This window comes from Citrus sinensis, chromosome 5 (genome assembly GCF_022201045.2).
Source record: "Citrus sinensis cultivar Valencia sweet orange chromosome 5, DVS_A1.0, whole genome shotgun sequence".
Lineage (NCBI taxonomy): Eukaryota > Viridiplantae > Streptophyta > Magnoliopsida > Sapindales > Rutaceae > Citrus > Citrus sinensis.
The window spans coordinates 38,364,276-38,391,685 of NC_068560.1; the positions used below are offsets into that span (position 1 = coordinate 38,364,276).

Consider the following 27,410-nt stretch of genomic DNA (forward strand, 5'->3'; position numbering starts at 1 on the left):
TACATGTGGTATAAGAGCCACTTTCAATTCTACTTTGATACCATATATATTAAAAGTCAATTCTACATTTTTTTTAAAGGTTAGGCATATATTAAACTGTAAAATATACGTGGATTGTAAAAAAATCAAAAGAAAAAAAAAAGAGATAATAGTTTATGACTTTTTGTTGTTGGTCATTAATATCTACTTCAGTCGTTAATTAGGCAGAAAAAGATCGGCATAATATATGGGGGGTAACATATTACATATTTTTCGATGGTAAAAATATGATTGTAATTAGTTACCAATTAATCTAGCATTTTTTTCATTAAAAAATTATACAAACGACATCATGAGTTTAAATCATTAAATTATTGTATGGATGTATTATTTTAGTATTTTCAATGCACGCTATAATTAATTTCACATATTCACAACATTTATTAACTTATTTAGTTCAACAAAAAAAAAAAAAATCAATACATTAGAGATATCACATAAATTAATTACGTAGAGTTGTAATAACAATTTATATTAAACAGCTATCAAAGACAAAATAAAAGTTATATATACCCATATTAGACAGAGGTAAAGCTAAGAGTTGGCTAACCTGGGCTGTATCCTGGGTAAGCTTTTTGAAAACAAAAGTTAATTATAATTTATAAATTTGTCTTTATTAATAGTTATAAAAAAAATAATAAATCTAATAGCCCACCTTAAAAAATGATGCTAGCTTCGCCACTGATCTTAGATAGATTAAATGTATTTGTTTTATGATGTGATTATCTATCGGTAATTCAAATGATTTAAAATCAAAATGGATTGAAATCAAAATGGGGAACGAAAATTAAAATAAATTATTTATTTTAACTTATCAATTAGAACAGTAATGAGTTGTATTGCTATTAATGTGTTTACTTTATTATTTTGGAAGTGGAATGAATTGTTGCAAGTCATTGAAATGACTTTAATTGATTAATTATAATAATTGTGATTATTATTGTTCAAGTAATCATTGTTAATAATGATAATAACAACAATAACATTATTATTATTATTATTATTAACAACAATTACAAAAATAAGAATAGTAACAATAACAATAATAATATAATATAATAATAATATTGTAATTAAGGACAAAAGTGAAATTATAAAATTTAGGTGAGATAAAATGATGATTTTAAAGAATAGGAACTTGATTTCCTATCCTTATATGTATTAAGTTACCATTTCTTAATTTCGAAATATATGATCCTAATTCCTACATATTTCATTTTTATCTTTACCACTATTTTAATAAATAAACAGTATCAGTCATTTTATTTTTAAATTTGTATTCTTCACTGATTCGATAAGTAAATGCGCCAGTAAACGAACTATTGATACAATGAATAAATATTAATTTTTTTTTTCAATAATAGGATATTGAAACGGAAAAATAAACTGTGAATGTGACAGGCAAAAATACGCGGTTAACAAAATTTCAACAAATTAACTGACAGGGAAATTTTTCATCAGAAAGCCTAGCTAGCCTCCAGTTAAGGCTAGAATACCGTACACAACCACCGCCTATAATAAAGATACTGCATTGCATTATTGCAGCTGCAAGCTGCAAGAAAAGATTTATGCCGACACTACTACACCGCAGCAGCTTGCTAATTAATGCCATCTAATATATATTAATATAGGGGTGCGGTGCTCTCGCTCTGATCCACAAGTGTTATGGTGTCACGCGAATATCTATAGAACTGGATCGAAAATGACAAGCTAACCTAAAAGAAGACTTCATAATTTATGCCTTGAAAGGAAAAAGAAAAAGAAAAAGAAAATCAATTAATTAAGGTCCGGACGCCCTGTCCTACAATCCACGCCGGTCATTAACTAATTTGTTTCTGTGTTCATTTTTCTCATTCGTCTTCTGCCAAAATCGCTAGATTCTGGACCATCTTTAATTTTCAACAAGAACGTGCTTTGACATTGATTCTTTAACTACCCCGAGGGAGGGAGGGAGGGAGTATAAACTGAGTAATTTCTGTGTTGTACATAGATATCTAAGTAATTTCTCTTTCGCTGCCAACATCCATGCGTTAATTATAACATTGTTTCGGATTCTTTTATTTGATGTTAACGGTGTATGACATTGAATTCTAAATTGGATTTTGCTATGTTACATTGAATGTACCATACACAACTAACAAGAACCACACAATTATGTGGGTTCCATAATTTGTGTGGTTCTTGTTGGTTGTGTATGGTACATTGAATGTAACATAGAGGCTCCCTTCTAAATTTAGTCTTATCAATGCATTCATGTAGCAAATATAATTACACACATGTGTGTCTAATGCACATTTTAAAAAAAAATATTACTAAATATATGTCAAATTTTGTTTGGACATTTAAAGAAAGTCGTTAACTCAAAGTTTAAATATAGGATTACGGATAAGTTTTCGTCACATAAAATGTAGATCTAAACAAAATCATGTGAAATTAGAATGGATGATCTAATATTTTAATTAAAGAGCGAGCATTTAAACACAAAAATTCAGTTTTAAAAAATTGCTTAATTGTAACTCTCTCTTTTTTGGAATTATTATATTGTTACTTTACTAAGGTTCTAGATATACATTTACGTGGCACTCATTTAATTCAAAAATCTACTTCTACAATTATTGATGAGAAATCTACGTATAAAAAATGAAATTTCTCTTATAATGACATTGAGCGCGTACATCAACTGAGTTCTTAAACCATAAGGACACCTAGCATCTCCAACTCCAAGTTAATAAATACTATCATGTATGGTACGATCGATCGAGTCGAACGGTTAAGATCGACTTAAGAGTCGGTGAACATAACCCAACAATTGAGGTGACGCTGATTTGATCACTCCGCTGCCCACTTCCTCGTTTGGTGCATATTCAATTGCTGCTTTTGAAGTGCGTCAAGTGACACTTCCATGATGGAATCACCACGTGTTAATGTTTTAAAGCCAGGACTCCAAAGCTTATAATTATTAATAATTTAAATTAAAAAAATTATCGGTCATATACTTTTAAATAGCGACCTTATTAAATGTACTATAATATTTTTTAAATATATCACTCGTATATTTTAAGTTGATAAAATATTTCTATCGTCTATTAATTCATTAACTTATATTAGAAAGTTAACAAAATTATGATAAATTGACTATTTCACTCTTAAAACTCAAAATAAGGTAAAAATATAAATTTATTCAAAAAATTAATATAAATTTTCAATACACTTTCTTTTGTTATTAACAATACGTTTTTTTATTAAAAAATATGAATTATTAATGGTATATATTATTAATAATTATTCGTAAAAAATATCTATATTATACCATAAAAAATTATTAACAACATATTATTTACAATTATACATATTATACCATAAAAAATTTCAATTGGAGCTTAAAGGAGTAGATCTTAAAAAATTTAGGTTAAATTTTGGAGGAGTAGATTCGGTTGTAAAATAGTTTTTTTTAGCAATTATTAACAATTATTTGATAAATGAAATGACATGTCATTTTTATCAATATATATCATATGATATGTTATTTTTTATTAGATAAACAGGATGACATGTCATTTTTTTAAAAAGATTAGATTATCCTTATAATATCAGCGCTTGCAAACGACAGTTAACGGATAAGTAGATGGTAGAAGTGTTTTGTCAATTTAAGATATACAAATAATACACTTAAAAAATATTATAATATATTTAATACATGTATTATTTAAAAATATATGACTAATAATTTCCCATTAAATTATCCTGTGTAGTCGCGACCGAGGACGAAAAATATCTGCGTGACCGTGATTCCTGGGTCCAGAATATCTGGTGTTGTGGCTAAGCTTGTGTTCGCGCGGTCCATCCTTATCTTATCACCCCGTGACTTTATCGCAATTAGGGAAATAAAGTAATAAAAAACTAATGAATGAATTTGCAGAATTTTTGGCCTCCCAGTTCCCACTCAACGAAGTAACTTGAGAAAACTGCAAAAATTTCCAAAAACAAACGCGTGCCCAGTCATTTTCTATTTGGATCTCTCTGCGAAAACGACTGCCATTCTTGCTCATTTTCTCCGTGAGTCACATCATAGTTGCTACAGACAATTACCACACCAATTGGGCGTGCAATCACGAAATTACGACGTGCCTCCTCAATTATTGTTGGATTATTAGTATATTCCCATTAAATAAAAATAAACAGTAAAAGAATATCCAACGTTCCGCATCTCGCTTTTCATTAATTTTTTTTTGTAATATGCACCCCTTGTATGTATTGTTTAACAGCGAAGCAGAGCAATCAACTTTGTATGAGTAAATAACCTTTCTATAGTCAAAATTGGAGTTCGAATAAAAGTCTTAAGAGAGACAACAGTGATTCTTCATCCTTCGATGCTGACTCTGCATCGATCTGATCACTGACTGGCTGATTGCTCTGGATATATGTAATCCATATTATCCATTAATCTGATGACTTTACAGCTCAATCGTGTCCTACCATGGATAACGAAATGATGGGGTAGGAGTCGAATAATACTATATATTAATGTACGTTAAGTCTTGTTTGGAGCAAATTAAAACTAGAAATATATTGAAGAAATTAATTCTGAAGATAAAACACTGAATTTAGTGTTCGGCGACATTTCCCCATTTTCCACCTTGCAAATAAGTTATTCATTTTACAAAATACGAACTGCAGTCATATATAAGCCAAAATAATAATAATAATAATGATAATGATAATGTTGCACTAATTCCGTGAAAATTAAAATGCAGATGCTTGCAGCGGAAAAGAATAAAAATGGAGAAGAGAAGGGAGAGAATTTGATAGCGTATAAAGTCCGAGTGTTCGACACTTCGACCCATCCTGGAAATATATAATTAAACAAGCAAACAAGTTGCATATAAAGATTACTTCTCTTCTTTTTCCCCTTTGAGGAATTGTAATGTTTCTTTGAACTTGTGTTACACGACTCATACACATATGCATCCTACATATAAGGAACACCGTGAGATATTAGCATATTACTAAATATAACAACTTTACAAGTTCACAAAATACAGGTGAGAGTGGCCTCACTTTCCAATTTCTAATGAAGGAAAAACAAAAATCATTATGGTTATAACAATTAAATCACTAAAACATTGTATTTTCCATTTAAGTTTATGGTCAGCGTACCGTGCACATTTAGTACAAATATTCGCATTTTAAAGTCAATGAATTTGAGTTCATAAATTTTTTTTTTTTTGTGTGAGCATGTAATTCTTTGTACCAGAAACTACTTGCAAAGAATTTCTTGGGTCTCCACTTTTCTTAAAATGTTGCAGCACTAAGTAGCGGCGGTGTCAGAAATTTGTCTTAGCAGGGGTTAAGTTTAAATAATAATATAATCTAAAAAATGTCAATAAGTAACAAGTATCAAAAATAAAAATTTATTAATATATTCAATACATTTATAATTGATCTCAACATGTTTTTATATGTTAAAAACGTTAAAAAATAAACTTATTATCAAGAATACAAAATATATATTTCTCTACATTTGCAACAATAATGCTACTCAATTATTAATCTCTAATCTGATTTCACATATGATTTTTCCTAAAATCCATAGTTGAAAATGCATTTTACTATTGTAGTCATGTCAACTAGTAAAATCAATGTTAATGTTATCAATAAATAAATTAATGAATATAATTTATCTTTTTCAGTATCAACTATTTTTCTTGTTAGCCTATCAATCTCTTTCAACTTTGAAAATTTATTATTAGAACCCACCTATGTAATGTAAACATCAAATTGAATTTTAAGTGTCATAAGATTAATTGAAGAAAAATCATTTTGATAAACTCAATAAGATAAAATAATTTCTGTTTTTTTGTGTGAAGAGAGTTAGCGTGCAACGAATCTCAAAATATCAATTTCTTTGTGGGTTAGAAGTTAAAGAAAAATACTTAATATTTTGGTTATTTTTAAATTTTAATAAGGACTTTTATGATAAATGAGACAAATATTAAATTAAATTTATAAATTTTGCAAAGTTAGAAGGGGCTTGAGCCCCCCTAGTTTCTAACGTGCATCGCCTATGGCACTAAGTGTCGCTGTGTCTACACATTTTAAAAAATGAAGAATTAGATTTGATGGTATGATCTACTTAGCAAAAATTGATTAGATATATATATATATATATATATATATATATATATATATATATATATATATTAGCATCATATTTGCAGTTAGATTGCTCGTCTAGACCAAATCCATATACACTTAAAAATGTGTGCAGGCGTCAATCTAGAAAAAAACATATACCACCTCTCTCTCTCTCTCTCTCTCTCTCTATATATATATATATATATATATATATATATATATATTTTTAGAAATTATGAATGTATATCGTTAACAAAATACAAATGAGAGATTATTGTTGTTATGATAACTACACTGCATTATTGCAAAACGACATCATATTGTTCTATTTTTACTGTTTAAATTAGTGGTGTGTCGTAAGTGTGGCCATTGATAGAGAAAAAGGATATACTAAAATATTTAATAATAACTCAAAACTTCTCTTATGATTATATAAAATAATTAATTTTCAATAATTCAAAGAAATAAACACAAAAGATAATTATAGATGGAAGAAGATGCCGTTGGGGGTGGAGAACTTCCAAAATACTAAAAATTAAAGGAAAAGGACAAGACTTGCATCCCACAAAGTGAATAGTGCATGAAAGGAGACACAGACAACTTGGCCGGTCCCATTCCCAAATAATTGACTCCTCACCGTTCTGAGTAAGTGACGATTAAATCGGCCCGAGTTACTCGCGCTTGCCACGAGCCCCTTATAAATATAAACCCATCTCCACGTTACGCTTGCCACACTCTTCTTGAGTCTCGACTCAACTCCACTTCTCCTTTCTTACGATAATAATAACAGTAGCAAAATCTTCAGCAAGAAATATCGCCATGGATCCCTACAAAGTACATATACTTTTGCTCTCTTACTATTTAGTTCTTCATTTTTTTTTTCGATATGATCACTTGATTCTTAATTTGCACTCTTATATTGCTGTGGCCGTGGCTACTAATTAATTAGATTATCTGTTTGCTATTGATCTGGTTCATGTTCGTGACACCTGGTTTCCCCCCACCTTTTTTTTTTTTTTTTCTCTCTTTACTAAAAGTTCAGTTTGTATGTAATATGATCTGGGTTGCTACAATTTATTCATCGGATCGAGATCATGCATGATGTGGATTAATTTATACATATCACATGATGATCTGGGTAATTGCTATAAGTTTATTCATCAGATGGGGAGATCATGCATGATGTGGATCATTCTCTTTTGGTCCTGAGTTAGTTGTCACCTTTTATTTATTCTATATTTTTTTTGACTGATCGCTTGCTTTAAATTGATCCCCTTTAGAGTTTTCAAATGATTATTTCACGCGCTCCTAAGGGTTAAAGGAGAGGATACCAAAGAGAAGTTAATTTAATGTTCCGCATACGCATTTATATATGTAGGCAGTAGCCAGATCGCCAAAGGATCGAACAAGAATTTGATAAAACAATCAAGGAATTAATTCCTTTTTACATAAAATGGGCTCAACCGCCTGTGTTTATTACTGATCAGGCAACAGATTAATTAGATCACGAGATAAATTTGGTAGCATAAAGAGTATTTCGTATTGAACAATTTACATTATTTTTTTAAATTATTATTACCGTTTTAAGATCATGTCTTAAAATTCATTTTTTTTGAATTAATTAAATTTCTACTTAAAATAAAAAAAGTTGTTTAAGTAATTTCAAATACAGAGAGATTTTAAAAGAGATTTTGAAAAGGCGTCAAAAGGCTACTCTAAATTAAATCTAAATCTAGATCACGAGCTGTCCGAATACGATCATATAACGTCCTTTTCCAAATAAATATTTCTTGTACGAGTATCACCGTACGGAGGCTGAAAGGCCCGTTAAACAACATCGACCCAAAATTGACTGACCCAAGAAACTTCCAAATTACCGCCTCAATCACAAACAAATCTTTTTTTAATTTAAAAAAAAAAAAAAAGGCGAACGAACACTCCAAAATCCAAATTCTGTAAGAAGAATGAACGCACACTCTTTGCTTTCGCGTTCGAGTTCGCGCTCGAGTTCGCGCTCGAGTCTTGCCGCTAATACAAAATTTTTTCAATTAGGGTTTCAAAATCTTTTTTGTATTTTAGGAGGTTATGATGTATCGGATAGTAATTTTGAATATATACATGTTGATGACGAGTGCAGTTGCTTCCGTCAACTACTCACAATGCCCCCTTTATGACTACAAATGCCGGCGCTCCTGTCTGGAACGACAATCACTCCTTGACTGTTGGAAGTAGAGGTATTCATTTTATCTAATCTGCAGCCCTTTTCTTTTTTCTTTTTCGGTTGGTAATTGCTTGCTCTCGTCTTGGAATGCAATTATTGAGATCATCATCACAATAACAGAATCTCTGTTTAATTACTTCGTTGTTGTTGTTATTATCACTAATAAAGTAATTAAGGAACTAAACATGGTGTTTTGGATCACTCACTAACAGGTCCTGTCCTTCTTGAGGATTATCATCTGGTGGAGAAACTAGCTCATTTTGCCAGGGAGAGGATTCCAGAACGTGTCGTCCATGCTAGGGGAGCCAGTGCTAAGGGTTTCTTTGAGTGCACCCATGATATTTCTCACCTTACTTGTGCTGATCTTTTTCGAGCTCCAGGGGTTCAGACACCTGTCATTGTTCGCTTCTCCACTGTTATCCATGAGCGGGGCAGCCCTGAGACACTCAGGGATCCTCGAGGATTTGCAGTCAAGTTTTACACCAGAGAGGTGAGGGTCTATCTCTAATGCCTTTATTTTTCTATATTGATCACTAAAATGTATTAGATGATAGCATATGTATCCACGTCATGGCTGCCAGAATCATGAAAACAACATTTAATCAGTAGATTTGATGGATGTTCTGTTGTGTTACATAGTTCCCGTGGGATTCTAGAAGTGCCAAATAAGAAATAGGGAAAATGAGAATTTTGTAACTCTTTGGAATTCTTTGTATAATCACATGCGGCTTTAATTATATCTTTCTAAGATTATTTCCTGTACTTCTTAACATTTCATATATGTATGAAGTTACAGAATTGTAAGCTAACAAGCTCTTATTTGTTCTATTGCTTTACACATTCTTATTGTGATTTTTTCTTGTGAACTCAGGGTAATTGGGATCTTCTGGGTAACAGTATCCCTGTTTTTTTCATCCGTGATGCAATCAAATTCCCAGATGTGATCCATGCTTTTAAACCTAATCCAAAGTCTCACATCCAAGAGTACTGGAGGATCCTCGACTTCTGCTCCCACCTTCCTGAAAGCTTGTCCACATTTTCCTGGTTCTTTGATGATGTGGGTATTCCACAAGATTACAGGCACATGGAAGGCTTCGGTGTTCAAACTTTTACACTGGTCAATAAGAATGGGAAAGTGCACTATGTGAAATTCCACTGGAAACCAACTTGTGGAGTTAAGTGTTTGATAGATGATGAAGAAGCAGTAAAGGTTGGTGGATCTAATCACAGCCACGCTACTCAGGATCTCTACGACTCAATTGCAGCTGGAAACTATCCTGAGTGGAAACTCTACATTCAGACTATTGATCCCGATCACGAGGACCAATTTGACTTTGACCCACTGGACGTAACCAAGTGGTGGCCTGAGGACATCATCCCTCTGCAGCCAGTTGGACGCTTGGTCTTGAACAAGAACATCGATAATTTCTTTGCGGAAAATGAAATGCTTGCATTTAACCCTGGTATCGTGGTTCCTGGGATCTACTACTCAAATGATAAGATGCTCCAATGTCGAATCTTTGCCTATGGTGATACCCAGAGGCATCGCCTTGGACCCAACTACTTGATGCTTCCAGTTAATGCACCCAAATGTCCTCATCGCAACAATCATTATGATGGTTTCATGAATTTCATGCACAGGGATGAGGAGGTACTTAGTTTCTACTTTCCCCCCTGGAAACAAAATTTATGAATCAAAATAGGCTCGGCACCTATAATCTATCCACATTTATCTTAACTTAGATAATGGTGCATGTCTTAAAGATACAAGTGCTTAGTACAAGTGGATGGTATCAGAATCTAACCTGTTGTGTGCTAGTGTTATAAAAAAATGCTCTAATTGGATATTATGATGCTTTGTTTTAGGTCGATTACTTTCCTTCGAGGTATGATCCTACTCGTCATGCTGAGAGATATCCCATTCCTTCTGATGTAATTACAGGAAGGCGTGAGAAGGTAAATTTCTGTACTTGATAATTCTTAAATCTTGAAATTCTATTTTCACTTACATTAGGAGATGGGTTGGTTCATAAACATAATTGGAATATATTTATGAAGGCTAAATTTTCCAAATCTATTGGTAAACGCAGGCTTGCATTGAGAAGGAAAACAACTTCAAGCAGCCTGGAGAGAGATACCGATCCTGGGCCCCAGACAGGTAAATTCATGTTTGCCCCCATTTTTCAATTAAAATATATTTGTGAAATCAAAACATTAACCTCTTTGCTACATTTTTATATGGCTTAGGCAAGAGAGGTTCCTTAATCGATGGATTAAGGCTTTATGTGACCCACGTGTCACCCATGAGGTTCGCAGCATATGGGTCTCTTACTGGTCTCAGGTGAGACTCCCTTTCATTTCAACCTGTTGCAAATTATGGCTGCAACTTTGAAAGTTGGAATTTTTGGTGATATTGTTCTCAAAATTGAATAATATATGTAGCGTGTATCAGCTAAACTAATCATACATGGTATTCTTTGCTGTTATGTATATAGGCCGACAGATCTCTGGGTCAGAAGCTAGCTTCTCGTCTCAATGTGAGGCCAAGCATTTGAAGGTGTCACTTGAACTGGAACACTGGATGCTTTTGACTTGCCAAGAGTGAGCAAGGAGTGAACACCAAGGGTGCAGCTATGTGAAGAATTTCGATCCTATGTTTGCTGTTGTATATTGTAATATAGAAAATAAACTTGCATGTTATGTGACTCTTTTCCTGTTGTTTCAATTAATAAAAGTCTGTTTTATGAAGTTCAATATCGGATCTAGAGTTGTTGAATCAATGTTTGCTGCTCTGGTTGCCTCAGTCTCCTAATTAGTGATCCTCTTCCAGTAGAAAGTTTCGTAATTGCAAGAGCTTATTGTATTGCCATTGTTTTGCATCAGAAAACGAATAGATAGATTCTTACTCACTGGTTGAATGCTTGAACTGTCTTGTTCTAGAGTCTCGATTGCTTTCAACTTTGTTATGCTGCAGATTAGAATTCTGGAGATCAGTTATAAGTTTACTCTGCAAAGTGATTTCATTCTACTGTTCGTGAATTCACAACTCTTCCTGCTCAAAATTTCATTTTGCCATCTATAGACAAATGTGGTTTATCAAGAGTCGTGTCTAGACGACAACCAAACCCTAGATATCTACGGTGCGCTCTCACTCTTTTCTTGTGTAGGCATTCATATTATGTGTTTTAACTTTTTCATATCTGTGCATTTGTAGTAATAGATTTGGTGTGTTTTGTGTTTAAAGTAATTTTTAGAAGCTGTCAAGCTAGTTACATATCAGAATTTTTTTTTTTTTGGTGGAAAAACTAATCAAGTGGCAGCTTAACTGAGTACAAGACTCATGAAGAGATTGACAAATATATATATATTTTTAATATTTTTGAGAAGACCAAATGAATGTTTGCAGCTGAACTTTGAATGACTATAAAATTTTCCGGACATGGATAATAGCACAAAGACCAAATTTTGCTTGATGTAGGTGACGTGGAAAAGGAAATCAATATAGTAAGTGTTCCTAATTGCTGCTAAACCACTGTAAACAAGAGTTGAGTTATTGAGATTTAAAATATTGTGCCAGATTTAACACATTTCTTGTTTGTAAAATAGATTTGTTTAGTTGGGCTATGATCTTTTCTTCGTCCATGTCATTATTTAACTGTAAAGCAGAGCAGAATAATATAGCAGCGGGGAAAAATGAGGGAAGACACATTGCTCTTTTGATTTTGAAGCACTGTAAAATTCCTTCCATTTGGAGTTCTAGCAAGTTGCATACCATAGGACATAGTGATTTATGCATGTTTGATTTGGCATTTCCCAAGTGGCTATCAGTCAAGATTTCTTTCTTTCATTCTGCAGGAGAGAAGCTCCCGACACCTACCATGGTGCCTTGAGAAGTGAAGGCTTTTGGGAATCAGTTTGGTTCTGTGTAGATGAGTTTGCACTGATACTCAGGAAGTTATGTTGACCTTCTCTATAGCATCAGAAAGGCACAATGCCAATATATTTCATTTAGCTTAGAGATTTGCTAGGAGAGCACAGTTGTTCATTTGGTCTGTGGTTTTGTTTCAGATATACGAATCAATGCTGCCAGTTTTCCAAATACAATTCCTGTGGGTTCAGGTGTTAGCTTTAAAGAAAGTGGAGCAAGGCAATAACGTGGTGATGGTTTGTAACTATCGCTGTTCATTGGACTTGGTTTTGATGGACTTCTTGGAACTTGGATGTGTTTTCTGGTTTATTTGAATGATACTAATCACAGCATGATGATAAAGAATCCTCGTTTGTGTGAAAAAATTATCAGAATCAGGAACTTGCTCAAATCTTCAACAATCTTTATATTCACAAAGCAATTGTAAAATTGCTATGAATCATGAATGGATATCAGGGAGGCTTTGTGAAACAATAACATGATCCCAAGCAACATCGATTTTTTACCTGTTGGATTCATCATGCTTAGCCACTTGTTTGAAATATTTAGAAGCACTCTCGAACTCAATAAGTATGCCTGGGAACACAAGAAATGCTCTTGCTTCAGCCTTATTTGCAGTTCTTCCCAGATGACAACCCATTATCAAACCATGGACCGATGCTGGAGGTAAGCTTTCAATTTATCCAAAAGTTCCAACATTTATGTTAGATGTTTTGAGTGAATCATGTTTGCTTCTGAATATGTCTGCTGATCGATATTTTGCTAGAAAGACCAGTTTGTCAATATCATAAACTGCGTGATTGTAAATAAATGAAAAATTTCTTATAAAACTCCACATGCTAGATGAATGTGCAGCCTAATCCTACAAATGCATCGATTGACCATAACATATGCCGCAGTTCCCTTCTTACTACCATAGAGTCACTTTTCCTGAGGGTAGCCCTTGACCGTTAGGTTCGTAACACCATTTTACAAGTTTGTATTTTATTTGTACCATGGACCTCAGCTAAACTAGGGTGCAAAACTCGAGAGTAGATTATATAAACTCTAATATAAACCTTCTTTTAGGAAGGAAAATGAAAGATTGCAGGTAAGGCTTTAGGCCACTAAATTGTTTGCTTAGCAGTTTCAGCATAGTACACACAAACACACACACACACACACACACGAAGGTACATATATACACTTTTTTAATGATGTGTTGGCATACGTATATACAAAGTTCTTCTCTAACGAAGATATCCTCACATTATTAAAGTGAGGATGTTACAAATATACAAAAAAATACAGATTTTACTACATTGAAAACTGTGTTCATTTTAAAAAAGTGCTATCAGAATGATAAATATGCACCCAAAAGATTCCTTTATTCTCTTTTGTATAATAAACATTACATTATTATACTATATGATTTAATCATTTTTTTTGTCTTTTAATAAAGTCAGGAAACGTTTATCAAATAAGTACTATATATATATATATATGGAGAAATAACAAGATTTAGCAACCTCTACATAGCATAGTAAATTTTATTGAGAAAGAAATGAAAAGATCATTGATGGGTAGAAGAGAGAGAGAGAGAGGGCGGCGAAGCTGAACTTGATAATTGATTTTTGATACCCATTTAATTTAAGTTTTAATGAAAACGAAACACACTCAATTAGGAAGATACTAATATTCTAATAGAAGAATTCGCAATTTGAAATTATTAGTAATGGATTATTTAAAATTTAAAATTATTATAATTACATAAAGTGGATTGTATAGATGGTTCAACCAATAAAACATTAAAACTATCAGTAATGCTTGATGAGACTTTTACGGGAATGTTATCCACTTTCGCATCAGAGTTTGAGAGTGGTTTTTCTTAAGCAGAATAATTTATTGATGCACTGAAAATAGTTTAGACAATTAAAAATAATATACAAATATGATAATTTATCAATGCTCAGAAATGTATGCATTTAGATCCCCCCCCCCCCCCCCCCCCAAAAAAAAAAAAAAAAAACAAAGAAGGTATGCATTAAAAAGTGGGTCCAAAAGAAGTCAGTCTTGTGGCGGCAAAGCTCACCTCACCACACGCCCATTTTACTCTTTATCAAAAGCGTAAATTATACCGTTCACATTGTAAATCAGCAGCTTTCATTTCGCGCACACACTCGCACAGCTCTTCGAGTCTATCTCTTGACACTTTTCTAATGATAGAGCACACGTCTCAATGCTCTTCTGGAGACGTGGCGTCACCAAGCTGGTCCATGTCATCTTCTGCCCATAAGTGGTTACGAATTCTTTGTAGTAAACTTCCAAAACACTGGATAAGGAACCTTGAAATCCTGTCGTTCGCAAAATATATAATTTTTTAATCTTTCATCACCTTAAGGATAATCATCTCTGTTGCGGGTCCCATCTCTTGCCTTGAAAGAATCAATATCGGCGGAGAATTAAATTTAATATAACATATCATCCAATCCACGATATTTTGTCCTAAATTATTCAGAAATATTTTTTTAGATTATTTTATAATTGGATAAAAAAAAAAGTGGGCATAACATTTTAGATTATTTTGGCCTGCAAATAGGTACTATTCAAGGCCTTGCTCTTTTTCCTACAGCCCAGGTCTTCAGTTTGAATTTCAATATATGCATGATTTAATAATAAAAAAATATTTTAACATAAATGATAATACAGTTGAAAATTTTAGTAGAAATTGATATGACCTAAATTTATTAGTTTAATAAAAATATAAAATAATAAAAATAAATTATATTGACGCAAAGTTATTTAATTCAATTAATTGAATTATATCATATTAGTCTGCACAAAAGAAATTTGTATAAAAGTTTATAACTCTATTATTATTATTTTTTATTTAACACAAGAAAATAAAAATATTTGACATATTATTTTTACTAAGACATTTATTAATATCGGTTAGTAAACTAATATATATAGATTTTTTAAAGCTTATAAATTAAAAAAACTTATTAATTATTTTTTAGATATACTAAGATTATCCCAAATACTTTACCTTGAATGAAGTGATAATATTGAATGACTATTCTAGGTATGTACTAAATAGCCTTAAAATGATAACAAATAAATAGAGTAATGATATAGCCATAAACTCTTGTATAAATTTATATTGTACAAACTGATGTGGCGTTAATTCATTGGTTGAATTAAATATTTATTAGCCCACATGATTTATTTCTATTATTTTATATTTTCATTAACCAATGAATTAATACCACATCAATTCGCATAAGATAAGTTTGTACAAGAGTTTGTAGCTGTATCATCACTCAAATAAATATCTTACGCTTTTCTAAAATAAAAAGATAGGATAATTTTTTAAAATTCTAATAATATAGTAATACTCGTTTTCTATAAATGCCTATTAAACTAAGGCTCCGTTTGGTAGAGCTTATTAAATAGAGCTTATAACAGTAGAGCTTATAGCAGTAGAGCTTATACCAATAGAGCTTTTGAACAAAAAGTCATTGGGTATTTGGTTGTCAATAAAAAAAATATTTTTGAACCATTAAACTGTGTGATATTTTTTATATTATATATTTTTAAAAAAACTCTATAGCCTCTACTCCCAAAAGCTCAAAAATAGAGGTAAATTAGCTTATTTAAGCTAAAAAAATTCTATTAAAAAAATAACTAAACACCATAAAAATTTTTAAAAAGTGCTTATACGATTAAATAAGCACTTATGGTTCTTAAATAAGTCATACCAAAAAGGCACTAAGCCAGTTAGAGACTTACATAATAAAATTGAATCTTTTTTTCTTTTTCATAAGTCAAAAAATTGATTGTACTCTTTCTATACTAAGATGAAAATTAAGTAATATAACATTCTTTTTTTTTTCAGGCTATTAAGTATGAATAATATTCTCTAATTTTAACTTTTAAGTAAACAAGAATATAAATGACTTTTAGTTGTTGTATTAGATTAATTCCCCTATTTTATTATAGTAACATAGAAGGAGAGTGAATGAAGATTTTTGAACATTGTTTTTATTTTTTTTTTAAGTAGTATTTAAAGAACCACCAAAAAAAAATAATAATAAAAGAAGGAATAATTATCAATTTATATTAATGGCGAGACGTGATATTGGCGAGAAAATGAACACGTCGAAGCTTGTTTGTCTCATTACGGATTTTTGGTGTCGCTATAGATAGAAAAACGGGTGAGGCCTCTCTGACATCTGAGGCTGGCAGAAATTAGAAGCGCGAGCCACGAGAGTCTGTGTATATAAATAAATAATAAGGCAGTAGTATTGCATTCGTGATCACCGGCTTTTGGTTGCCACACAATCCCCATTTGTCTACTCTCTCTTTTTCTTTCTCGTAGTGTAGCTTCTCGTTCAATCTTTTTTTCTGCTTCCCTCCCGCTATGGATCCATACAAGGTACTAATCCCATCTGTCTATTTGTTTTAACTCTTAATTCAATCGATTGCTTTATTGAGTTTCCATCCCAATATCTCTATTTGATGGGTCAGGCTATTTTAACTTGAATTTTTGAATGATTGGAATCTGTTTCGGTTTTCATCATCTGCTTTATTAGATATTCAATTTCTAGATCAAAGCTATGATCTTCCTTTTTTTTTTTTTTTTTGGTTTGAAAAATTTTACCGTGTCGTTAGGGTTTCCCCAATGATTTTGAGAAGAAGTTTTAAATCTTTTCGCTTGTATATGTTTAGCTCCCATTTAAATGAAGAGACTTGTACTAATAATCTAATATTGTTTGTGTTTTTGTATCATGATGATACAGTTCCGCCCTGCCAGTTCTTTCAACGCCCCCTTCTTTACCACCAATTCCGGCGCTCCGGTATGGAACAACAACTCATCAATGACGATTGGACCTAGAGGTATCAACACGTTATTGTTTATTCACTGTTTTCTGTTTGGTAATTGATGTTGTTTATTGTGCTAGGAGTTAGCAACTTGCCCTTTTGAGTTGTTGGATTTGTGTTTGACTTATTTGCCATTCTCTCGAATTAGATTTATGTATATTATTGCTCAGCTGTTTTATTATTTTGGTTATTGCTTTTATCGCATATCAAAGTCTCTGTTAATTTGGTGAGCGGGGGCCATTATCATCATCTTTGTCATTATTCATGTAGCCAGTGGAAGTAAAATAATCAGAATATGTGCTTTGATCGGATGAGTAGCAAACTATAGGTATTCTAGTCTCTTTTGTAGACTATCTTATCTTTATAATATGGATTTCCGATACTGGTCTCTGCTATGCAATGTCAAATGGAATTAATAAGTTAGATCTATTTTCAAAAGTATTAATCTTGAGGTATATTTTTTAGTGTCAATCTACAAAACCAGAATATTTTTCCTTTCTCCATCTGGCTTGGCAGAACATTTTAATTCATAATAAGATTCCTTATTGGCTAGTCCTTTTTATTTTTTTGCTTCACTTTGATGGATATGGTTTAAACTTTTTAATTCAGGGATTTAAGTTGCTTCAATTTGACAGGTCCAATCCTCCTTGAGGATTATCATCTAGTGGAGAAACTTGCAAATTTTGATAGGGAGCGGATTCCAGAACGTGTTGTCCATGCCAGGGGAGCCAGTGCTAAGGGTTTCTTTGAGGTCACCCATGATGTTTCTAACCTTACTTGTGCTGATTTCCTTCGAGCCCCAGGGGTTCAGACGCCTGTCATTGTCCGCTTCTCCACTGTTATCCATGAGCGTGGCAGCCCTGAAACCCTGAGAGATCCTCGAGGATTTGCGGTCAAGTTTTACACCAGAGAGGTGAGAGGGGCTTATGTCATACTTGTTTTATTACTAATGTGTATTAGATGGTATGTAATATGTGGGGGATCATGGAGATGATCGTTTAGTTACAAATGATGCATGTATTTAGGGCATGGGTACTTGTAGCTTTAAGTTGCTTTTGCTGAAAGAACAGGAGATTTTTCTATTTTGATTATGATGCTTCAAAAATTTTATAATTGTAATGGTGAAATAGGGAAAATAAGAGTTCTTCAATTGCTTCGGCAGATTTTCCCATGTGATGTGGTTGCTATAACATATTTTCATGTGTCTTCAATCGTATGTAAATATGTAATCACTTAGTCATGAAGGCTGCATAGGTTCAGCATTTCGTGTGTTTTAAGTCATCCGATATTTTATTACTCCATGAAGGTGGACAAGTTGCAGGCTGTCAAGAAGTTAGCTCCCCTACTTGTTGATAGGTTCTTACGCTGACCTTTTTGTCATGTGAGTGCAGGGTAATTTTGATCTTGTGGGAAACAATTTCCCCGTCTTTTTTGTCCGTGATGGAATGAAATTCCCTGACATGGTCCATGCGCTTAAACCTAACCCAAAGTCTCACATCCAAGAGAACTGGAGGATTGTTGACTTCTTCTCCCATCATCCTGAAAGCTTGCACATGTTCTCCTTCTTGTTTGATGATGTGGGTGTCCCACGAGATTACAGGCACATGGAAGGATCTGGTGTTAACACTTACATGCTGATCAATAAGGCTGGGAAAGCACATTATGTGAAATTTCATTGGAAACCCACTTGTGGGGTTAAGTGTTTATTGGAAGATGAGGCAATCAAGGTTGGAGGAGCCAACCACAGCCATGCTACTCAAGATCTTTATGACTCAATTGCAGCTGGAAACTATCCTGAGTGGAAACTCTACATCCAGATTATGGATCCCGACCATGAGGACAAATTTGACTTTGACCCACTTGATGTAACCAAGACCTGGCCTGAGGACATCTTGCCCTTGCAACCTGTGGGCCGGTTGGTTTTGAACAAGAACATTGATAACTTCTTTGCAGAGAATGAACAGCTTGCTTTCTGCCCTGCTATTGTGGTTCCTGGCATCTACTATTCAAATGATAAGTTGCTCCAGACTCGAATCTTCTCCTATGCTGATACTCAGAGGCACCGTCTAGGGCCGAACTATCTTCAACTCCCAGTAAATGCACCCAAATGTGCTCAGCACAACAATCATTATGACGGTTTCATGAATTTCATGCACAGGGATGAGGAGGTACTAAAATAACTAAAGAAAATATCGGTTACTTGCTATTTTAAACTACTTGTATCTCAACCAAGATCATGATGCATGCCACAAGATATTACTGCCATGTGTTAGTTGCCAAAATGGTCTGCTGGTGTTGTTTGTTAAGATTGCTTTCTAACTAGGTACAATATGATGATTCTTTTTAGATCGATTACTTCCCTTCAAGGTATGATCCTGTCCGTCATGCTGAGATGCATCCAACTCCTCCTGAAATCTGCGGCGGAAGGCGCGAGAAGGTCAGATCTCTACTTGGCTTTTCTTTTTTTCCTGAAATAATCTTAATACAGATTTGCATGAAGGGGGATACTTTACATTATGTCTATACTTGCTTAGTGACCGAGTGAGATTTATATCTTGATTCTGTGGAGTTTTTGATAGAATGGGTTTAATACTAGACAACAGTGGATGGAAGTATTTTATTTATTTATTTTTTTCAAAATCTAAACTAGTTGAATCTGTTGTGTTCAATGCAGTGCATAATTCCAAAGGAAAACAACTTCAAACAACCTGGAGAGAGATACCGATCTTGGGCACCAGACAGGTGCCATGTTCTATCCAAGTTTTTTAGTAATAGTGATTGTTGAAACTGTACCATGGATCTCTCTTAAAATTTCTTCATTCAATTGCTTGTAGGCAAGAGCGATTCATCTGCAGATGGGTTGATGCTTTATCTGATCCACGCGTCACCCATGAGATCCGCCACATATGGATCTCATACTGGTCTCAGGTAAGACTTCTAGTCCTTGCAACTTTTTGTAAATTGAACATGGGTTTGCGAAATTGTTCTGATGTGATATTTGATTCAATACATATTCAGGCTTGCAAGTCTCTGGGTCAGAAGTTGGCATCTCGTCTGAATGTGAGGCCTAACATTTAATGGTGATGCGGAGCTGAGTGATTTAGAAAGAGTTAGCAAGGAGTAAACACAGAGGACGTCAGCAGTTTAAGGAATGCGAATTCGTTTTCGGGTGGTGTGTTATTTTGTAATACTAAAAAAAACATGTTGGTCCTGTAATTCATAAACATGATGTTCCTTAAAATAAATGCTGGTTGTACGCTCAAAATTTGTATAAAGTACAATCATATTAGTACTTTTCTGTTATTTTCGTTGCATGCCGCTGGATTTTGTTAAGTTGACGCTTTTGCTGTTCTAGTTCTTCAGTATGGTGGGTTTTGTGTGTTCAGCTGTCTGCATCAAATAGGAAGCCGGGCAATGATTGTGTTTGTGGTGTTAGTTTGCTTTGAATAAAGAATGCATGTAGAGTTGGTAATGGGGGAGGTAATATGCAGATTTCTAACTTCTGAAATGCAGATTTGATCTAGCTATAATTTAATATTTATTATAGATTTATAACCAAACACACGCACGATAAATAAATCTTTGGTTAATACAGTATCTCTTTTATTAATTTATAGACAGAATAGATAAATTTTTTAATGTTTGTAATTATTTGTAAGAGTTGATATTTAAACTATGTTATTATAAAATAAATATAATTAATTCTGATAAATATATGAGGTAAAATATCATTTAATTATGTGATACATGTCACTAATAAAAAAATAACAAGATTGAAGATGTTGCTGCGTGAAGTCTTTTTCATTACACAAGACACAAGAAAAGATTTATCGACGGGGAAAATGCGTTTCGAGTTTTTTATTTGAAAGGGTTATGATTACGAGAGATAAGAGGGAGGTGAAGAAATAGAATAACGACACACGATCGATGTAACCATTAGAATCCTAGAAATATGCAAGCAATAAAGAAAGTTACAGTATTTTTTTAAATTTATTAATCGAGTGGACCACAGTTAGTTTATTATTTGGATCCAACTAGAATCCCAACCATCCTCGTCGATCGTCATGACTTGCCTTCTGCGTTTTGATTTGATTACCAATCACAACTTGCACCTAATTTAATTTAATAAACTGCATTTTCTTTAAAATGCAGCATGAAGGTTGAAATAATCACTAACTCCCCTTTTGAGTACTTAAATTAAATAGACATCATTTTTGTTTTGTCTTCTAAATATTTGCAAATTTTTATATATACTTAAAAATAAATAAAAAACCTGTATCTCCTTTCCCATTGACTTGAGGAATAAGAACAACTGGGCTTTCCCTCATTAATATGGTCTTCATTTCATTTGGGGATCATTCATTTTCCAGCCACGTCTTTTTGGCTGAGGCACGTATTTGTCTAATGAAGCTGTGGCCGGAATATTTGTAGAACTAGCTTTTATTTTGTTTTATTATTATTATTATTAATTTATGATTCGTCTCTGAATAAACAAAAGGAGCTTCATAGTCATGGGAAGTCGTACTTCAGTCAACACAGCATCGGTGCCTGAATGGATAGCTATTTGATATAAATGATTAAACTGGTCATTATTTCATAAAACAAACAATTTAGGGGGCCTGAATGTTAGTATCCGCAACTGACAAAAGAAGACTCCCAAATCAAAACACAAAACGCCCACACAAGTCTCCACAACCAGTTATGCCATGCCCCGGTTGTCGTCTGAATATCGCCAAACCCAAAATATTATGGAAGGGAGAATCTACTCCCATTATTATTTGGCTAATCCTAAAATACATGCATGTAATTTAGGGGATTCTTATTATTTATGATTATGGAGGAGAATTCAATCCAGTGGGGAGCAGAGCATCTGAGCAATGCAAGTGGTGCACACGCAACACACCCCTCCAGTTTTTACCACTTCGAACAAATCTCATTCCTCTCTCTTATATTAATTATTAAAGTACAATTCCTTTGAAAAGAACAAAAAAAAAAAAAAAAAAAAAAGCTTTTATCAAACCATTGCATCAGCAAAAATGATCAGCTCCCTATCTCTATCCGAGCACAAAAGTTTCGACTATGCAGCGAGTATTACAAGGTCTAAAATGCGAGTTGTTTAAGTGGGGTCAGGAGTCAGACATTGGAATCAGCATCTTCTCTTTGCAAATTGCCGGGAATCACCGAGTGTGTTAAAATTCTTAGGATTGGCTTTGGCTTGCCAGATAATTACTATGTACACAAATTAATTAATTTATTTTTTGACAGACTGTTTAAAGCTTTTTATGAGATTGTCTGTTTGTTTGTTCCGTTCATGTTCCAGCTCCTCAGACACTCAAGCTTTATTGGGTATTTTTGGCAACTTATATTTTGGAAAAAAAAAAAAACACACCCATTTGAGCGTCTTCAAGAATCTGAAACTAGTGAGTTATTCTGCTGCCTTTGATTTTTGTTTTGCTTAGTTTGCTTATTATGAATGAAGATGTTATGTAAATTTCATGGCTTTTTTCCTTTGTTGGTAAGTGTGTAGTTAAGTGTATCCCTGTGTGCTCTGAGCATATTGAACGAATCTGTAGAAAGTGGGTTGTTGACTTATTGTATTGTTTTGTTTTTTTCCTTTTTATGTCTGAAATTTATGGCTGCTTTGATTGATATGATGGTCCATAAATTGGGTTTTATTCTCTAATTAATTTGCCGATGAATGATGATTCTTTGACTGATATTGGATGTGATGGCAAAAAAGACAGAGGGCTTAATCTTCGTACAATATGCATAAAAAAAATCATTTTTTGTTATTTGCCTGTTCAATATTCTGGACTTTCTTGTTCTTATCTCAACTTTTTCTTCTAAATGATTCTTACCAACAATGTCTCAACAACAGGAAGAAATTATATTTTGAAGATTGGATTTGGTTTTGGAGTTTCATCTTTGGAAAAGTTACTAATAGTTGGGAGCCTTAGATTTCAACAATTGTGCTAGACAAGATTGTCAAAATGGTGTTTTGAGAAAATATCAACATGGAAGATACTGTTTTTTTGCCCGGTACCATGCGTGGAGCTTCATTGGATTCTGCAATGGACTTGGACTACATGAATGAATTGCTGGCAGAAGGATGCTGGCTGGAAACTATTGATGGATCTGAATTTCCTCATCCAAGTCCCTCTACTTCTACAGCCCTCTTTGACTCTTCATTTGTATGGCCAGCTTCAGAGATTACCAATGGTGATACGGGCAGAAACCCTTCTCAACAGGGCAAGCAAGATGATATGCAACAATCATTCTTTCTGCAGACTTCATCTATGAATGACCCCCAACAGAACGGCCCTCTTAGTACCCCGTCTCTTAGCCAGGGCATGGTTAATGTTGATGAAGACGATGGTCAATTGGATGATAATATTGCTGAAGGTTCTGAACTCAGTAAAAGACGGTGGATTGGGCCCAGGGCAAATCTGGGGCCTGCAACTTCCGTTATTCAGAGATTAGGATGGGCAGTTGGGTATATTAAGGATTTCTCAATTAATAAAGATGTCCTTATACAGTTATGGGTGCCTGTGATTAGGGCTGGTAGACAAGTTCTGACGACTTATGATCAGCCCTTCTCACTTGATCTTAAATGTCAGAGACTTGCAAATTACAGGGCTATCTCTATTAAGTATTATTTCTCAGCTGAAGAGGATTCCAAGGATGTGGCAGGATTGCCTGGTCGGGTTTTTTTGGGTAAGGCTCCTGAGTGGACTCCTGATGTCCAGTTTTTTAGAAGTGACGAGTATCCACGAGTTGATCATGCTCAACAGTATGATGTCCGTGGTACCCTTGCTGTGCCTGTTTTTGAACAAGGTAGTAGGACTTGCTTGGGTGTTATTGAGGTTGTGATGATGACCCAAAAACTCAAGTATAGATCTGAACTTGAAAGTGTTTGCAAAGCACTCGAGGTCAGCTTTCTATCATTACATTATAGTTTCTCCCTTAAGTTTCCTCTATATTTTCTAATTCTTTCATGTTTTTTACATTATCGAGCTCAGCAAGTACTATTGTTAAAAACTATGCCATCATTGAATATTAGACTTTTTTTTTTTTGTTGAGTGTTGATATTTGTACAATTACTACGGGATCGGTTCAATTAAACAATAGAATGTCCTGTAATTTCCCAGGACGAAGTAATATGTAATCTGGATCTTCAATTGTCTCTTGCAGGCTGTTGATCTTAGGAGCTCTGAAGTTCCAAGTACTAAAAACATGAAGGTAATACGGTAATGGTTAAAAGCTAATTATCTAATTAATGGATATATTTCATTTTGTGTTCACCAGTAGGATTCCTTTTATATCAGGCATGGAACACGTCATATCAAGCTGCCTTACCTGAAATTCGAGAGGTCTTGAGATGTGCTTGTGAGACGCATAGATTACCATTAGCTCAAACTTGGGTCTCATGCATCCAACAGGGAAAAGTTGGTTGTTGGCACTCTGACAAGAACAACAATCATTGTGTTTCCACTGTAGATGATGCTTGCTACATTGCCGATCCTGATATGTGGGGTTTTCAAGAGGCTTGCTCTGAGCATCACTTGCTAAAAGGTCAACGTGTTGCTGGGGAAGCATTTCTGACCAACCAACCGTGCTTTTCAAATGATATAACCTCCTTGAAAAAGACCGAGTATCCTCTGTCTCACCATGCAAGGATGTTTGGTTTGTGTGGCGCTGTTGCAATACGTTTGCGGAGTATTCTTACTGGTAACTCTGACTTTGTATTGGAGTTCTTCTTGCCCAAGGGTTGCCGGGATCCTGAAGAGCAGAAGAAGATGCTTAGTTCTTTGTCCATCGTAATACAACAGGTCTCCAGGAGTTTACGTGTTGTAACAGACAAGGAGATGGAGGAAGAAACTAGTTTGCCAGTTAGTGAAGTTATTTTCCCTTCGGATGGTAGACCCAGCAGGGAAAAGATATTAAAAGTGGACTCTCATTCTGAAAAGTATTCTCATGATAATTCATTTCAATCAGCCTGTCTTACGAAGGTCCAAAGAGATTGTGATGTCTCATTAAACCAAAATGGAAAACCAAGGAAGGTATCGGGTAAAAGGTTTTTGGAGGGGGGGCACCGCAAAGAAGATTTTAGCCTGAAAGGAAGTGCTGAATATTGTGATGATTCAAATTCTGTTGAGGGTAGCTTCTCAAGTGTGGCTTTGGGTAAAACAGGAGAGAAAAGACGTACCAAAGTAGATAAAACTATCACCTTGCAAGTTCTTCAGCAATATTTTTCTGGGAGCCTAAAAGATGCTGCAAAAAGTATTGGCGGTAAGCTTACAAACAGCTCTCATTTCTTAGCAAAACTTTAGTAGTGTATTGGTGGCTGTTACATTCTGTTTTCATTATGGACTGTTGCTTTCTCCGTAGAGCCTTTTCAAGCAAATTATTAAACTCTATATATTGTGCTTTAATAGAAGTTTTTATTGTGTTTCTTTTGAGTAAGTTATCTTCCCAAGCATATCCACAGGAATATTCCAGCGCTTTTTTACCGTACTCAAAAGCATAATACACAACTTCCAAGCAATGTGAATAACGTTAAGCTTATACAAGTAATCTTTATTCTGACATTTATATACTTATTACAATTCAGTTTGTCCCACAACCTTGAAAAGGATATGCCGGCAACACGGGATAAAACGTTGGCCTTCTCGAAAAATCAAGAAGGTTGGTCACTCCTTGCAGAAACTCCAGCTGGTGATTGACTCCGTTCAAGGTGCCTCTGGTTCTTTTCAAATTGGTTCCTTCTATACAAACTTCCCAGAGTTGGCTTCCCCAAATTTATCAAGATCAGGAGCTAGCCCTTTTTCGAATTCATTGCCAACTGATCAGCAAAAGCTGACAGGCATGCAAGCTAAGGGTGGAACTTTAAGCCCCCAAGCCCAAGCTGCCAAATCACCATCTTCCTCTTGTAGTCAGAGTTCAAACTCCAGCCAGTGTTGTACCAGTGGGACTCAGCAGCACCGTTCTACAAATAACATTGCTGGTAGTGAGGATCCTGTGGTTGGAGAGAGCTTTGATGATGTTGTTCTGAAAAGGGTTAGAAGTTATGAAGAGCTGCATGCCTCAAGTCAAGAACCAAGACTATTACCGAGATCCCAAAGCTACAAATCTTTCAGAGAACAGCCTATTCCTCGTTTACCAGAAAATGGTTGCCGGATGTCACAAGAGGTTGTTGATGGACGAAGAGTAAAAGTCACATACGGAGAGGAGAAAATCCGGCTCCGCATGCAAGACAATTGGAAGTTTCAAGACTTACTGCAAGAAATTGCCAGGCGATTCAATATAGATGACATGAGTTTATTTGATGTCAAGTACTTGGACGATGACTCTGACTGGGTGTTATTAACCTGTGATGCTGATTTAGAGGAGTGTATTGAAGTATGCCGATCATCTGAGGGACAAACAATAAAACTCTTGCTCCAAGTCTCTCATCATCTTTTCGAAAGGCGTTCAGGTAGCAGTGGGAATTCCTGATCCTAAGAAATTCTGTTGCTCTCTTGGAATTATTACGAATCCTTCAATTAATTCAGGTATGGGTTTTTTTTTTTTCAAGTCTTTGCCAGTAAGCACTGAGCGAAATGTTCTAGGCTTCAAGCATTGTAAATGAAAAGCTGTATTAGGAAAAAGTTTCCAAATGCATGCAATCTAAGGCTTCGGTTATTTGACATTGGAAAGCTGGATGAATGGGTTTCTTTTCACAATGTCCGAAAGAATTACTGAAAAGAAAAATGTTGGAACGACGGGACAAATTATTTGTAGTGTAATATTAATTTAATACAAGCAGTTAGAATTATAAATCTGCTGCGTCAACTGTCAAATTTTCAACTCGAAGTTGAAATGAAATGGAATTTTCTCCACGAATACTCTTATGTTGCGTTTACTTTTTGGATTGGAGTGGGAATCCTTGGATTAAGAGTGTGGAGTGGGAGTGGGAGTAGGATGTTTACTTAAACTAAATAAAAGTATGGATTGTCAATCAGAATCCTAATTATTTGTTTATTTTGTCTTGGATTAGGAGTAAATTGTTTAAAATTATAATTTTATTCTTATGTACAGAATTATAATTTGTAATTAAAAAATTAATAAAAAATATTTAGAAAATAAAATAAATATTTTATTATATTTATAAATTAATAATAATTACTAATATTCTTAATTATGTAAATCATAATTTTTTATTAATTTTAATTTAAATTATGTGAA

At 34.0% G+C, this 27,410-nt stretch overlaps 3 protein-coding genes across 5 annotated transcripts; all 3 read left to right on the forward strand.

The window, feature by feature from the left end:
• The first annotated feature begins 6,841 nt into the window (after positions 1-6,841).
• Positions 6,842-11,149, forward strand: LOC102615999 (catalase-like). Its single transcript, XM_006473726.3, has 8 exons — positions 6,842-7,008; positions 8,312-8,408; positions 8,608-8,885; positions 9,267-10,046; positions 10,262-10,351; positions 10,486-10,553; positions 10,643-10,736; positions 10,891-11,149. The coding sequence occupies exons 1-8, from the start codon at positions 6,994-6,996 to the stop codon at positions 10,948-10,950; spliced, it is 1,482 nt and encodes a 493-aa protein (XP_006473789.2). The 5' UTR covers positions 6,842-6,993; the 3' UTR covers positions 10,951-11,149.
• Positions 11,150-11,376: 227 nt separating this feature from the next.
• Positions 11,377-20,489, forward strand: LOC102616866 (catalase isozyme 1). 2 transcript variants are annotated; one of them, XM_006473730.4, is made up of 12 exons: positions 11,377-11,535; positions 11,802-11,899; positions 12,251-12,349; positions 12,464-12,559; positions 12,696-12,989; positions 17,105-17,201; positions 17,822-18,099; positions 18,578-19,354; positions 19,534-19,623; positions 19,861-19,928; positions 20,021-20,114; positions 20,205-20,489. In XM_006473730.4, the coding sequence occupies exons 5-12, from the start codon at positions 12,915-12,917 to the stop codon at positions 20,262-20,264; spliced, it is 1,539 nt and encodes a 512-aa protein (XP_006473793.2). In that variant the 5' UTR covers positions 11,377-11,535; positions 11,802-11,899; positions 12,251-12,349; positions 12,464-12,559; positions 12,696-12,914; the 3' UTR covers positions 20,265-20,489. The 2 variants fall into 2 exon arrangements, with proteins under 2 accessions (XP_006473793.2, XP_006473794.2); XM_006473731.4 differs by lacking the exons at positions 11,377-11,535; positions 11,802-11,899; positions 12,251-12,349; positions 12,464-12,559; positions 12,696-12,989 and adding an exon at positions 16,522-16,740.
• Positions 20,490-21,790: 1,301 nt separating this feature from the next.
• On the forward strand, positions 21,791-27,068 carry LOC102617751 (protein NLP4). Of its 2 annotated transcripts, XM_006473732.4 has the most exons (6): positions 21,792-22,419; positions 22,507-22,606; positions 23,065-24,115; positions 24,378-24,425; positions 24,512-25,475; positions 25,798-27,068. In XM_006473732.4, the coding sequence occupies exons 3-6, from the start codon at positions 23,201-23,203 to the stop codon at positions 26,679-26,681; spliced, it is 2,811 nt and encodes a 936-aa protein (XP_006473795.2). In that variant the 5' UTR covers positions 21,792-22,419; positions 22,507-22,606; positions 23,065-23,200; the 3' UTR covers positions 26,682-27,068. The 2 variants fall into 2 exon arrangements, with proteins under 2 accessions (XP_052296777.1, XP_006473795.2); XM_052440817.1 differs by lacking the exon at positions 22,507-22,606 and having other exon boundaries at positions 21,791-22,419.
• Positions 27,069-27,410: the final 342 nt, after the last annotated feature.